Source organism: Garra rufa, chromosome 6 (assembly GCF_049309525.1).
Source record: "Garra rufa chromosome 6, GarRuf1.0, whole genome shotgun sequence".
In the NCBI taxonomy this organism is placed as follows: Eukaryota; Metazoa; Chordata; class Actinopteri; order Cypriniformes; family Cyprinidae; genus Garra; species Garra rufa.
Genome location: NC_133366.1, coordinates 29,958,069 through 29,972,972, shown reverse-complemented (window position 1 = coordinate 29,972,972; position 14,904 = coordinate 29,958,069). Strand labels below are relative to the sequence as shown.

General features: G+C 36.6%; 1 protein-coding gene across 1 annotated transcript in view; it reads right to left on the bottom strand.

Moving 5' to 3' along the window:
* Window positions 1–1,205: 1,205 nt before the first annotated feature.
* Window positions 1,206–14,904, bottom strand: part of LOC141337404 (vacuolar protein sorting-associated protein 8 homolog) — a 34,938-nt gene continuing 21,239 nt past the window's right edge. The window contains exons 16-20 of the mRNA XM_073843219.1: window positions 9,564–9,599; window positions 9,384–9,474; window positions 9,041–9,087; window positions 3,732–3,821; window positions 1,206–1,256 (exon numbers count right to left, since the gene is read on the bottom strand). Of these exons, the coding sequence (XP_073699320.1) occupies window positions 1,206–1,256; window positions 3,732–3,821; window positions 9,041–9,087; window positions 9,384–9,474; window positions 9,564–9,599 (315 nt within the window). The remainder of the gene's footprint in view (window positions 1,257–3,731; window positions 3,822–9,040; window positions 9,088–9,383; window positions 9,475–9,563; window positions 9,600–14,904) is intronic.

Genomic DNA, 14,904 nt, shown 5'->3' with positions numbered 1-14,904 from the left:
TTGATGGATGTCTAAATTAAGAAAATAAGGAGAAGCCTAAAACAGGCCCGATGCGGCTCAGGTCTGAACTATGACGTGAAAATTGGCCCGAAGCCGTAGCCCTGGGGTGTAAAAAAAAGTCAGGGCCCATCGGCCCGGGCTGAAGTGCAGCACTTTAATTGACTGCTTTGATGGGCTGCAATACCCTAGGGCACTGTTTTAATGCTTACATCTGATTTTTTTTTCTTGCCCCCCCTGACTCAAGAGTCAAATGTCGCCCATGCTCACAGTTATATCATTGGGTAAATATACTGTAAATAAATTGCGGGCATAAAACACAATATGCGGGCCATTGAAACAATGACTTTTTACTTTCACTTTTGAGATTTGCGATCGCACGTGCTCTGTGTATACTACAGCGGCAGTGCTTACCACACATTTTACAAGATCAGATGCTTGTCAGTGGTGCTTACGATCTGTAAATCATTCGCTGTTGTCCTCAGTCATCCTTCCTTACTCTGTTTATGTGGTAAGTGAAATCTTATGTACTGTAATGTAACAGGCTACCACTAGCAAACAGCTAACCATGACTCTTTAGTGGCTCACATCATTTGTTTTCCGTGCCTTTCTGAATACAGACACCAACTCATCCCTGCACATCACATCACCTGCACAGCCTGGAACTAAGCATTTATATCCATGATCTACCATTTTCGCTATTGTCCTGGCTTTGTTACTTCACAATTCCTCCAGAACTTCTGATGATTATAACATCACAGTCGGTGTTATGTTGGGATTGGCCTCTTTTTTAGTGGTAATTTACGAGCATGAGATTTATATAAGATGGAGGAAACAATGGTGTTTAAGGCTCACTGTATTTCATTTACATGTGTAGAACTGTTATTATTCAACTTTGCCAAGGTAAATGCAGTTTTCCATTTTATGGCACCTTTAATCAGCTGTTTTCATTGCTAATAAGAAGAAATAACTATTGAACAGCAAAACAGCATATTTGAATGAGGTGTTATTTATTTATTTATTTATGTAATACCACAATTGTTTTCCACAGAGCTTAGGTTATACTGAAACCAGAACATTTAATTAATGCTTCAGGCTTTTTTGCAAACTCTGGGATGATTTCCAGAAAAAGAACAAGCTCACACACAACATCATTCTGGACATTGTGTGTACTGTATGTGTGCAGGAAAAGAGGTATATATACACACTCACGTTCTTTGTAGAAGGAGACAATAATCCACCATGACAGGAACCATGTCCTGCAGAGGAGAAGAGGGGAAGAATAAGCAGGAGCAAGAAAAGACAGAGTGATGGCGTTTGAAGAAATAGAAAAACAAGAAAAATCATTAATTCATAATAATAAACTGTATTAATAACAGCAGGGTTGCCTAAGTAAACTAGGAAATTAAAAACAAATCTGTTTGCAGAACTTGGAAAAAAGCTGTACACTGTAAAAAACAACCTATAGAATCTACTCAATAAAATGAGGTAAACTGATGTAACAATTTGCACTCAGTTTGTTTGGGTAGATTCTATCCTATATATCTGAGTAAAGAATACCTGAATTTAAGAATCTACTCAATAAAATGGGGTAAACTGATGTAACAATTTACACAGTTTGTTTGGGTAGATTCTATCCTATATATCTGAGTAAAGAATACCTGAATTTATCAGCTAAGAAAAACAAAAAAAAAAGTAGGTAAAGTCTACACAGCAAAAAGCGCAGTATTAAATGAACTCTCCCGGGAGTTTATTTGAGTCCATACTCAGAGTGTTAAAATCAACACTGAAGCAGTGTCAAAGCTAATCAGGTAATTAAGTGATTCATTGAGTGGTGATTGAAAATGATTGAAGACTTTAATGGTGACAAAATTTTTATGTCACCATTATAGTGGTCAGTGTTAGCATTAGTTGGGCTCTTGACCTATAGCTTTTTAGCATTAAATTTTGTTTATCTGTTTAGCTAAACCAGCCAGACAAGCTAAAGAGCAAAAGTCATGCAGTGGTGATAATTCTGGTTTAAAATAAGCTTAATTTGAGCCACTGGAATCGTTTAGAGTCTAGTCTTTCAGTTCTATATTCTTTGTTTATTACAACTGCATTGGGGTTTCACAGCAGCAAAAAATAATAATAAAGCTTTTTTTTAATTGGCATTTTTACAAGCTCCTCTGATCAAAAAAATTTGAAAAGTTGCTCTTTTAGGCACACACAGACATCAGGAATCAGCATATGAATCTCAACAATGGTGACAAACAGCATATTCAGAAACAGATAAACTCTAAACATCACGGAAATAATCAGCTCATAATTTATTCATGCCGCAATGCATGATGGGAGACACGGATGAGTTTTGATTGGCTACAACATACGTTTTTGATGGTCACCATTGTTGTGATTCTCATGCTGATTGTTGATGTCTGTGTGTCTATATCTAAAATATGTGTATATTTTTGTCAAAATAAGCTTCTAAAACACCTCTCTGATTAATCCAGCGTAATTAACAAATAATATATAACTCAGTTATTCAGGTCATTACATTATGACTTTGTCAAAGCATGTTCAACACCACATAATCTAATTTCTCCTGGTTTGTCTGACCGTTATAACTCAATTAGAGCACCCAAACAAAACGTAATGTTAAGAAGTTAATGGTAAAGAGCTAAACTAATGCTAACACTGACCACTATAATGGTGACTTACAAAATTAGATTTTCTCCTTTTGGCGATTCTGCTTTTTAACATCACACAGGTCTTTAATAATGGTCAATCACCACTCAATGAATCACGTAATTACCTCAATAACTCTAACACTGCTTCAGTGTTCATTTTAATACTCTTGAGTATGGACTCAAACTATTGGGAGAGTTCATTTAATACTGGGCTTTTTGCTGTGTAGACTTTACCTACTTTTTTTAGTTTGTCTTAGCTGATCAATTCAGGTATTCTTTACTCAGATATATAGGATAGAATCTACCCAAACAAACTGTGCAAATTGTTACATCAGTTTACCCCATTTTATTGAGTAGATTCTATAGGTTGTTTTTTACAGTGTACAGATTTCTACTGAACTAAAACAACGCATTTCAGATTCACAGAATCAATAAATAAGCAACAAATAATTTTGAAAATATTGTGAATCTGATATATACCCTAAGCCCTAATTACTACAGAAACACAGTCCAATGAACATAAGTGAGGTAATTAAATGTGCACATTTCTCTTGCGGTAAAACTTTGAAAGTGTGTCTGACAGACAGGCAGTTAGAGCAGCATAACATTCCACATTGCCCTAGATATACAGAGCTAAATCTGCCATTTGGCCATGGTGAGTGCCTTATTTTTGTGATGACAGAGTGCTTCTTAATGGCAAAAAGAAATCGGAGAGCGAGCGAGACCCAGAGGCAGAGGAGAGATGACATTAGCGGGCCATTATTGTATGTGGTTTCCGCCTTATGGTGAGATGCGGTTTAAAAATGGATGCCGCAGGCCTAAAGACTGACATAAAGGAGACTGTCTACATCGCTCTCTCAGTCTGCTCTCCTCACTCTCACCTCTCTAAAAAGCCTCTATAATGCTAAAAACTCTTCAGCTCTGTCTTAGTCTCTCGTAAAAAGTCTTTAAATAATAATTACACAGAAAAATATTTTACTTCTTGAGCTCGGTTTAAAAAGAATTCCCTATAAGATAACACCATTTGAGGTTCATTTCAGAGGGCTTCTATTGGTGATCCATTACCTGGAAGTGCTGCTCCATCACTTGGATTTTTCCATGCTCTGGACATTTTTTCAGAGAGCGTTCCACATACTGTAACAAAATTTCCACCATCTGTGAAGAGAAAAACAGCAGAGAAATTTGTTGTTTATTTGCACAACAAAAAGTTAATTTAGCCATCATAACTATCATTTACAGCGCTACAGATACAGTTCAGGTCAAAAGTTTACATCCCCCTTTCAGAATTTGTTAATTGTTTATTTAGTGCTGACCTGAATAACATATTTCACATATAGTCCACAGGAAAAATAATAGTCACTAATGAATTCAAAAGTTTACATCTCCTTGATTCTTAAAGGTCCCATATCGTCAAAATCAAAATTTCCTGGCTTTTTTCATGATAACTAAGGTCTAGGGGCTATCTAACTACCATATGAGTTTCAAAACAGTCAATCCACAGTAAACTGCACACAGCCTGCTTAAAGTAGCTGTTCATTTTCATGAGCAGCTGTGACTTCCGTAACGATGTGACGTCCGATCGACTCAAGTCACCGCCTTCAGTCACAAACCAACGTCCCACCCTCCTTTTGTCAAACCCCCAGACAACAACGCATCCATTCCATTGAGCAACAACAACAGGAAAACAAGTGGAGAAAACCCTGTTCAGTCGATAGATGTCAAGCTACGATCATTACACAGGCTTCAGAACAACGTTAATATAAGAGACCAGCGGCACGTCAACTTCAGCCTCTTTCACACAGCGATTCCGGTAAATACACGGATAATGTGTCCCACGATTTGTTCCGGAATTGTTTAATTTGGTTCATTCACAGTTGTTTTCCGGAATCTGTGCGTGCTTTACACACAAACCATAAAGACATGTGACGTTTGGATGTGAGATGTAATGCGACGCGTACGTTTCACTAACCTGAACAAACTGTGCTTCAGCGCTGATAGTGAGGAGCTGGCTCTGCCTGATGATCGCTGCTTCATTCCACTTTGCACGTAACGTTATTTTTCGTTGTGAAGAGTCGCTTGATAACGTGCATCATTACTACAACACTGCCTTTAGGTTCTGGCTTTGGTTCACACAGTTCCCGTAATTTTCCAGAATCAGCGCGCATTGTGAAAGGGGCTTTACTAAAGCAACAGTTATGTAGCTTACTGCATTCGGTGTTTGTAAAAGAAAAAACATTAATGATCATTCTAAAATATCCTGTTGAGTATCAGCTCTCTCTATTGCTCTGAGCTCGCTTACGCTTACAGCATACATGACCGTAGTTACCTGTGATTGGCCTGGTTGTGCGTCACTCAGAAAACAACAGGCCAATCAGAAGAGAGGCTCATGAATATTAATTAGATGGGCCAAAATCGACCTGTTTTTGACAGAGCTCCTAAAAAAGGAGCTGTAAAAATATATTGAGATGGATTTTGGCACTTATACCGCAAATATATATTCTTAAGGACATCAACAAATAAAATAAACCTCCAGAAATGTGTACGATATGGGACCTTTAATACTGTGTTGTTACCTGAATTATCCACAGCTGTCTTTTTTTGTTTAGTGATAGTTGTTTATGAGTCCCTTGTTTATCCTGAAGTTAAACTGCCTGCTGTTCTTCAGAAAAATCCCTAAGGTCCCACAAATTATTTGGTTTTCCAGCATTTTTGTGTATTTGAACTCTTTCCAACGATGACTGTATGATTTTAAGATCCATATTTTCACACTTTTAAACTTATTTTGTCTTCTGGGAAACATGTAAGTACTGCATCTTCTGTAGCTTCTGAAGCGCAGTACTAAATGAAAAAATTGATTTAGGCAAAATAAGAAAAAATGTACACATCTCCAGTCTGTTTCACCCCCCGCCCTTAATGCATTGTTTTTCCTTCTGGAGCATCAGTGTGTGTTTGAATCTTCTGTAATAGTTGCATATCATGCCCTTCAGTTGTCATCAATGTGAAAAGATGGATCAATCATACAGTCATCATTGGAAAGGGTTCAAATACACAAAAATGCTGAAAAACAAAGAATTTGTGGGACCTGAAGGATTTTTCTAAAGAACAGCCGGCAGTTTAACTGTTCAGGACAAACAAGAGACTCACAAACAACTATCACTAAACAAAAAAACACAGCTGTGGATCATTCAGCTAAGAACACAATATTAATAATCAAGGAGATGTAAACCTTTGAACAGGGTCATTTTTATCCTGTGGACTATATGTAAACATCTTTTATGTGAAATATCTCATTCAGGTCAGTACTAAATAAACAATAGCATGCATTTTGTATGATCCCTCTTATTTTGGTCAAATAATTAACATTTTGCAGATTCTGAAAGGGAGATGTAAACTTTTGACCTCAACTGTAGATACATATATTTTAAAATCTGTTATACAGAAAAAAAACAAATACAGTCTCTATAAGAAAAAAAATCTCTTTATAATAGAAGATGGATTCCAATAAGTTCATTAGTACAGTTAGAGAATAGAGCTCAAATTGTTGTAACCAATGGACTTAAAGATAAGATAGATAGATATTCTCTCTATAAAGGGTTTGCACAGACGTCATGATTTGGTCTGTTACCCGGATGCATGGCCATATTGGCGATACTCGGATGTAAACAACAGCATAGATTGCAGGAGCAGTAATACCACGCAGCACATGTGCAAATGCTAAACTAGCTGGGAACTCATTTCTGATAATACTCCGCCTGCTTCGGCCATATTACGGCAGCAAATTTCCTTGACTATTACGCCGGAATGGAAGTGTAGTTCCTAATCTTATCAGCCTAGAAACTCGCAGCTTTGCATTTCCACCGGTCTCAGTACACGATATAACTACAGAAGAGTCAAGTTTTAAATACAACAAATATGGAATCTCGTTGGTCATTTTTGAACGTGATGCTACTGGTCTAATAGGATTCAATGATCTATGCTAAGCTATGCTAAAAGTGATATCGCCAGAACAGGAGAACGGCTGAATGGATTTCAAAACGGTAAAAAATCAACTTATTAACTCGGGGGGAGTTGGAGAATGAGCCTATTTCCAAAAAAAGTGGAGTGTTCCTTTAATGACCTTATAAATATAACCTCTGGCAGTGTCCAAACATTTGGTGCAAAATCCTGCAGTGTGACTATGATAAACATCAAATTATCTTCGTGTTCAAAATAAGCCATGATTAGAAATAATACTAGAGAAGATTTCTTCTAACCACCATAAATTCTGGTTCACCCAGCCACCACTCACAAAATTTCAAATATGTTCTTGCCTTTGCTATGATAAACACCAGTTGTGCTGCTGCTTTCATGCAGGAGTGTAGGGCTGCTTACACCGTTGACATCTTAAATATGTGGTATTGCTGCCGTTCATAGACTTTTACATGATAGCCAACATTTCAGCCCCATGTGCAATGCAACTCACAATCACTGAACATGTATGGGTCGATAATGTAAAACTCCAGACAAGTTTACTTGCGCGCACCCATTTTTAACACGTCTTGACTGCCGTACAGTCTGACATTAATGACAACTGAAATCCCACAATGTGACATGATCATCATGTTCATACAGTCTAACAAACAAAAATCGTAAAGGACTATTATAAATTGTGCAGTGTGCGCCTGGCTTAAAGGAGAACTAAGGGCATATAAGCAAGAACCAAACAAAGGGAACTAATGAGATAATCAGACAACAGATGAACTGAATGAGTAATTAAACAGACTGGGGAAAACTAGGTCAAACAGGGCCAAAGTAAAACACAGCACACAGCAACTCAGGCTTGTCTCCTTGTCCACAGTAATACGTTTTAGTTTGAAAACACATATTTTTCTCTCTGTTTTGGCCTTCCGTCCAAACTCAAAAACTCTTCAAAGTGAATACATTTGAAAACGCTGTTTTTATGTTGTAGTGTGGACTGTGCAAACGGAGGCTTTTGAAAATAAGGACGCATGTCTAGCCATGTGACGCATATTGTACCAATAGACATCTATGTTTATTCTGGTAATTGTGCCGGTTATTTGCTATTCACTTTTTACACTGTTGCTAAAGATATTTACTTTGTACACTCTTCATATTGCAGTCCTAAAAAGGTGACAGCAACTTTAGTCACAATTGTGGTCCTGCTGCAAAACATGAGGGCAGTTGCGTTTTAGATCAAACATGAGTGAGCGCAACGTGGACGCATCAGTGAATAATGAGACATTTCTTAAATAAAATGATCCTGCCAGAGGAATTGCGCAAAAACGTATTATGTCTGTTCCGTCTGTAGCATCTGTAAATGTAACGTTTTATGGCATAGTAGTGTGGATGTGAAACTTTTGGAAAACGCTTGAAAATACTCATGTGGACAGAGAACGTTTTAAAGGGAACCCTGGGTTTTAAGACTTGTATGACTTATATATTAATATAACGTAAATATTGGCTCTTACTGAAATATGTAGTAGAAAACTATAAAACATTTACATTATTTAAAAATCCACATTGTTTTATACATAATTTGGGCTATGGGGCACCATTATTTCAATGACGTCAAAGCTCCTGGCGCTACTTGTTGCTATTTTTACCACAACACAACTTGGAATAACCAGCTCAGAAAATAAAATATTAATACGATGCCACACTGTGCAGCTTTTGGGATGTAATTTTCAGTCAAAGGGCAACAAGAGAAGTGATGTAAGTTTTATTGCAAAAAAAGAACGGGAAGATGCCTGTGGACAAATAAAACTTCTTGAAGACCTGCGTCTTTGTTCTCTTCATTTTAGCCCTGATGTCTTTTAGTAGACCGCAGCTACTGGAAGAGCTTACAAAAGGCAGAGACAAGAACCACTAGATGCCATCCTGGCAGGATGTAAACATGCCGATGCTTGTTATGACACCGCAGCCACTAAACGAGTTTCTAAGCATCATTTTAACTTGATTTTTGTGTGGAAAAAACGATGGTACAGAATTTGGTTTAAGCTTACGCTTAAATTATAAATTGCAACTGGTAGCGCCACTAGCTCCCTGAGTGCAACCATTTGGTGTCATCGAAATAATTGCAACCCCCATAGTCCAAAATATGCATATGTTTTTATATAACCTAAATTTTCAGGGGTTTTATACTATATATTTCAGTAAGAGATATACAAGTCGTAATACCCAGGGTTCCCTTTAAAACAAAAACTCAGTTTTTAAATGTATGCAGATTAACGTAGATGTAATCTCAGAGAACAGAGCACATGTAAAACAAACTGTGCATCCCTAGTTTCAATTGCTTCCTACACAAGAATCTTTCTTTTTTTTATTGAAGTAAAGATGTATGTACAGCTGTGTCACTGTATTAACAAGTATCTTACCTTGTCTGCAACCACACTTTTTCTCTTAGCTGGGTCTGCAAATAAACCTGTTACATAAACACATCACATTAGGTTTGTGTTACTATCTGAATTTTGTGGTATCATTAGAGCCTTTGTATCTTTTCTCATCTTAATTATATCAAACAGTATGAATATACTGTAGTATATGAAATATTACATAAATACTACATAAAGAACTTCATAACTTACATAATTATAAATCAAAAGCTTTGGGGTCTGAAAGCTGTAATCATTTTCACAGAAACTGGGAAAATAACAGTCATTTAGTTCAACATTTAACGGAAGCGTAAATGTTAGAGTGGGTGTAAACAGAAGGACAGACCTAGCACAGCTTTGGCGGTGCCCTCATGGAAAGACCAGGCAAGTGACAGAGCCTCCATGAACTTCTCCTGCTTTAACAGATGGTCCACACGCTGCAAGACATCAGAAGTTCCATTACTATTAGATTCACTATTGTAAATCAGATATAACATCGGTGATGTGTTATAAAACGATGCCTTACCTCACGCCAGTTTCTCAAGGTCATGATGTGCACAGACTACAAAAAAAAGAAAAGAAAAAAAAATAACTAACAAATCTGACACAGGGCTGAACAATAAGGGTGGCCTGATTACACAGAGTAGTGCAAGAGAGTTTTTGAGCCAGATGATAGAATTGTCAGTTTTACCAGTTGGATGTTGCATTGTTCCTATATCTTTAATTGCTCATCACATAAATACATCTTTATATCTTCCTAAATTAAATAATTTAGTTGGCTGTATCAGACTGAACATTGTTACTACAAATTGTACTGATTTAAATACACGTTATTGTTTAAATAAATGCTGTTTCGACTCATTAAAGAATCCTGAAAAATAAAATGCATCTATTTTTCATAAAAATATTAAGCAGCACTGATTTCAACTGTGATAATTAAATTAACAGTTGTTTTAATCTGTAATAATATTTACCAATATTACAGTTTTAATGCATTTTGATCAAATAAATGCTGAGCATAAGAGACTGTCAAAAACATGTTTCTTTTTATATAAAAAACTTAACCCTCCAACAATACTGTTCTCCATTCTTTTTGATTATTATGAAAAGAAAATATAATTACAACTTTCTATCTATTCTATCTCTTCTACTTTTTATTCTTTTTATTTATTTAAAAAAAATATTGCTTCTATTCCTCAGCTGTAAGTCGCTTGGAATAAATTGCTAAATGATTAAATGTAAATGTAAATGTATGTAATTAAAATACCTTAAAATACCTAAAAAGACACCTTACAGACATCAAACATTTGAATAACAATAATAATGTTAATATTATAAAATTATAGTTTTTTACTGGCCCCTTGAAACATTTATTACATTTATAATGGACAAGTGAAAATGTACAAAGCCCAGTGAGGTATATGTATTTGCCATTAAATGTATTGATAGAGCATAAAATTAGAATCATTCATAAAACTAAGGTCACATTAGATGTTTATTCAAGCACTGGCTGAGTTATTAAATAAGCAGCACTGGGGGGGGGGGGGGAGTGATACAAGCCACAAGAATTAATGTGACCTCCCAGAGCTGGCCCACTACCATGTCTAATGGATGACCCTCAGGCAATTTTAATGCAGTCCTTCTTTCTCATCCTCCCTCCAGCTGCCCCTCTCTCCTTCATTTCTCTTCATTTCCCTCCCTCTGGCTGCAGGTAACAGGAAGTTCAGTGAGGACATCACGGAGAGCAGACCTCAATGAATATTCAGGATATGCGTGATGTGTGATTAGCATAATAGCACTTGAGTGTGCCATAGCTCAGTCAGAGGGGTGCTGAAAGAGTCAGCCAAACTTACAGCTGAACACAAGCCACCCATGTGCTACCAGTCTGAGAGTTTACAAGATACCCTTGCAAATCTCATGTAAGAGGATGAATACATAAGAAGATTACTTGTTGGATAGTTCTGCTGTGGAGCAAAAGAATAAAGCTATAGTACGTTTTCATTCAGTGTCTTTGGCAAGGCAGATATTGAGGATCAAGCTAAGCATTGACAACACATGGAGTGACATGGCGACTGGCGTAGTTCCTGATTATTTAGTCCAGATCTAAAGCTTTAAAAGGAATACTTGACCTAATCATGAAAATTTGCTGAAAATGTATTTACCCTCCAAGATGCAGAGGACTTTGTTTCTTCATGGAACATTTTAAGAAATTCAGCATTACATCACTTGTTCACCAATGCATTGAATGCGAATCAGAATGACAGTTCAAAAAGCTGATGAAAATCACAATAGTCCAATAGTAATCCACTTCATCAATTACAGAACTCCAGTTCATCAATTAATGTCTAGTGAAGTGAAAAGTTGCGTGTTTGTAAGAAACAAATCCATCATTAAAACCATCATTTTTTCTTTAAACTGCCACTTCTGCCTAAAATGAGTTATCTATCCATAATGTTGCTTTCTCCAGTGACAAAGTGGTCTCACCTTAATGAGTAGATAAATCAACCACCGTTTACAAGCAAAAACAGTCCAAAAATGCTCTTAAAAGGATGGTTCACCCAAAAATGAAAATTTGTTTATCTGCTAACCCCCAGGGCATCCAAGATGTAGGTGACTTAGTTTCTTCAGTAGAACACAAACTAAGATTTTTAACTCAAACCGTTGCAGTCTGTCAGTCATATAATGGTGGTCAATGGGACACAAGGATTTTGTTTGCTTGCGCGAACTCATCCGGGAGTTTTGACTTTTCACCGACTCCCAACTTTTGAGCCTGATCGACTGAAGTTATGGTTGCTTGCTCTTCGTCACGCGCCGGCTGATGTGAACGTGCTCAGGAGAGTTGGACATTGCGGTGGATCAGAGGTAAAAAAAAAAATGATATAAATACTGTTCAGTTTCTTGCACAGACTGATTGTTTCGTGTGTTAAGACCTCAACGTATTGTCACAAGCCGCAGGATTTAACTTGGTTTTGTCTGTGTATGTTTTTTTGACTCTCAAACTGTGGGTGTCATTGACTGCCATTATATGACTGACAGACTGCAATGGTTTGAGTTAAAAATCTTTGTTTGTGATCTACTGAAGAAACAGTCACCTACATCTTGGATGCACTGGAGGTAAGCAGATAAACATTAAATTTTAATTTTTGGGTGAACTATCCCTTTAAAAAAATATGTTGGTGGATTTTGATGTGTGAGGACAACAGCGGATGGAGTTTTTAACTGGAAGAAGGATTCATATTTTGGCTAGGAACAATGGTTTGCAGTTACAAATGTCTTAATGATGTAGATTGTTTTTTTACAAACATGCTGCTTTTCACTTTACAAGATGTTAATTGATCAACTGAAGTCATGTGAATTAATTGTGGATTATTGTAATTTTTTTAGCTGTTTGGACTCTCATTCTGACAGTACCCTGCAGAGGATCCATTGGTGAGCAAGTGATATAATGCTAAATTTCTCTAAATCTATTCCCATGAAAAAAAAACTCACCTACATCTTAGATGGCTTGAGGGTTAATACATTTTCAGCAAATTTTCATTTTTGGATGAACTATTCCTTTAAAGAAGACCTATTATGCCCCTTTTTACAATATGTAATATAAGTCTCAGATGTCCCCAGAAAGTGTATCTGAAGCTTCAGCTCAAAAAAATCCCACAGATATTTTATTATATCATTATGAAAATGTTAATTTTAAGTGGAAGCAGAAACACACTGGGGGGGGGGGGGGGGATTTTAAGTGGAAGCAGAAACACACTGGGGGGGGGGGAGGTAAGTGGACTCCTTGTCAATTCTGATTTATAACAAAAAAACAGAACAATGTCTAAAAGCTGCTACGAGACAAGGTGTACAGTAAACAAGCTAAAAAAAACACATAATTACGGTTTTATAGCTGTCGACCCAAAAATACAAAATAGTTATAGATGTCAGGGTATTTCAAGTTGGACTATTCAGTTGGATCATTTCTCCAACAAAAGGAAGGTAAGGAAAAGGTGCACTGACATAGACCAATAAAATTTAGTTTCTCAATATATCTCCTCCTTTCAGGGTGGTGAAATAATCCTTTGACGTGGTTAAAAATAATGAATGTTTACTGTCGCCGTTAAATTTCCCTCCAGCGGCCGTAGTTCTCAGAGTAATAGGACACATTGCGCTCTACTTTTATGTTTTTAAACACTCGTTTTTTTAGGTCGACAGCTTATAAAAATGTAGTTCTGTGTTTTTTAGCTGGTGTACTGTACACCTTGTTACATAACAGCTTTTAAACATTGTTCTGTTTTTTGTTATAAGTCAGAAATGACAAGGAGTCCGCTTCCGGAAATACAAAGTCAATGGAGAGCGTTGGTTTGTTTTCCCCCATGGTGGGCGTGGTTTTCAGATTATGACACGTGTCGCTCTGTCTCTATAGAGCTGTGCCTTTACAGCTCGTGCCTCTGATAATCTGCTAGAGTTGTCACTAATGATTATTTTGGTAATCGAGTAATCTGTCAATTATTCTGATGATTAATCGGATAATTATAATTATATTTTTTTTTGTAATAATAAAATAGACCTAAATTAACGATAGCCTTTATAATGACTAGGCATTATAACAAATGCCTGCAGAGGGCGCCAACGCCCTGACAATTGTTTTTTTAAACTTCAATATTTGTTTAATCTTTGTTTAATATTGACTTAACAAACATTTAATTAAAAATATGCACTTAATCTTTAATATTTAGCCATTTCTTTATGACAGAAATGCTGCAGACAGTGTCATTTGTTGAATATGTCGACATCAAAACGTGTAAACTCAGGGTGAGGATTTAAACTTTTGCGATGAACAGTTAGCATATAGAGATGTTTTGATGTATTCTCGTGTGTTTGCATAGGGTTATAAATGATATACCTTACAAATCTGATGAAATAGCACACGTTGGGTTCCTAGATAAACTTTATTATAAACCAAAGCTCACAATTACGTACAGAGATAGAGTTTAAGACGCTCCACACATGTAAATGATAATAGTTCTTGTTTAGCAACATTTACTGTGAACGGAGCCGATCTAAGACGCACATAAATAATTGACGCGCATATTTTAAACCTGCATCGCATATATATTTAATTAAATCGTAGTGTTTGCGAATTTTTAATACTATTATGCTTTATTATCTTTTTAAATGGGTTTAATATGTGGAATGCGCCACTTCCGGTATTTTGCCGGTTATTCGGCACGGGCAAAATGCAATCGGGGATTTTTAAAAATCGAATACTCTAATAGAATCGAGGAATCATTACAGCCCTATAATCTGCTAAAAAACATCTGTTCGGTTTTGATTGTCATGTCTATCATGCAGAAATCATGCATTTTAAATCATATTAGCTCTGATTACACGGTTTTCTGTCACACGGCATGTGAGTACTAAACTAAGCTCTCTTTCATTTCTTATTGCACTTAAACTGTCAAAAACCCACAAGTTTATGATAAAACACACAAGTTACAAAAACAGCCACTTATGTATGTGAAGGTAAACAGCTGGGAAAGAAATCGCATGGTTATATCAGATCTGTGAGGCAGCAGTGTATTATACATTAAATAAATCAATAAATCCACTGCTCTCTTGTCTCCTCTGAGGCTGGGACTCTAAATAGTGTTCTGTGCTCGTCAGTGCAGCCAAAGAGAGAACAGTTAGCATGCTTTTCTCAAACTTTCGTAATGGCGTTAGAACTGGTACACCATTGTCACTTGCAAAAACACAATGGCAGAGACGTGGGTGGAAACGTGAATTTTAATGAGTGGCAATATTATAATGAGATCCCCTTTCTATATCACAGGGGAAGCGAAATCTGAGCGGCTCGTTTTTTCAACTGTTTGCAGAGAAAGGCTTAC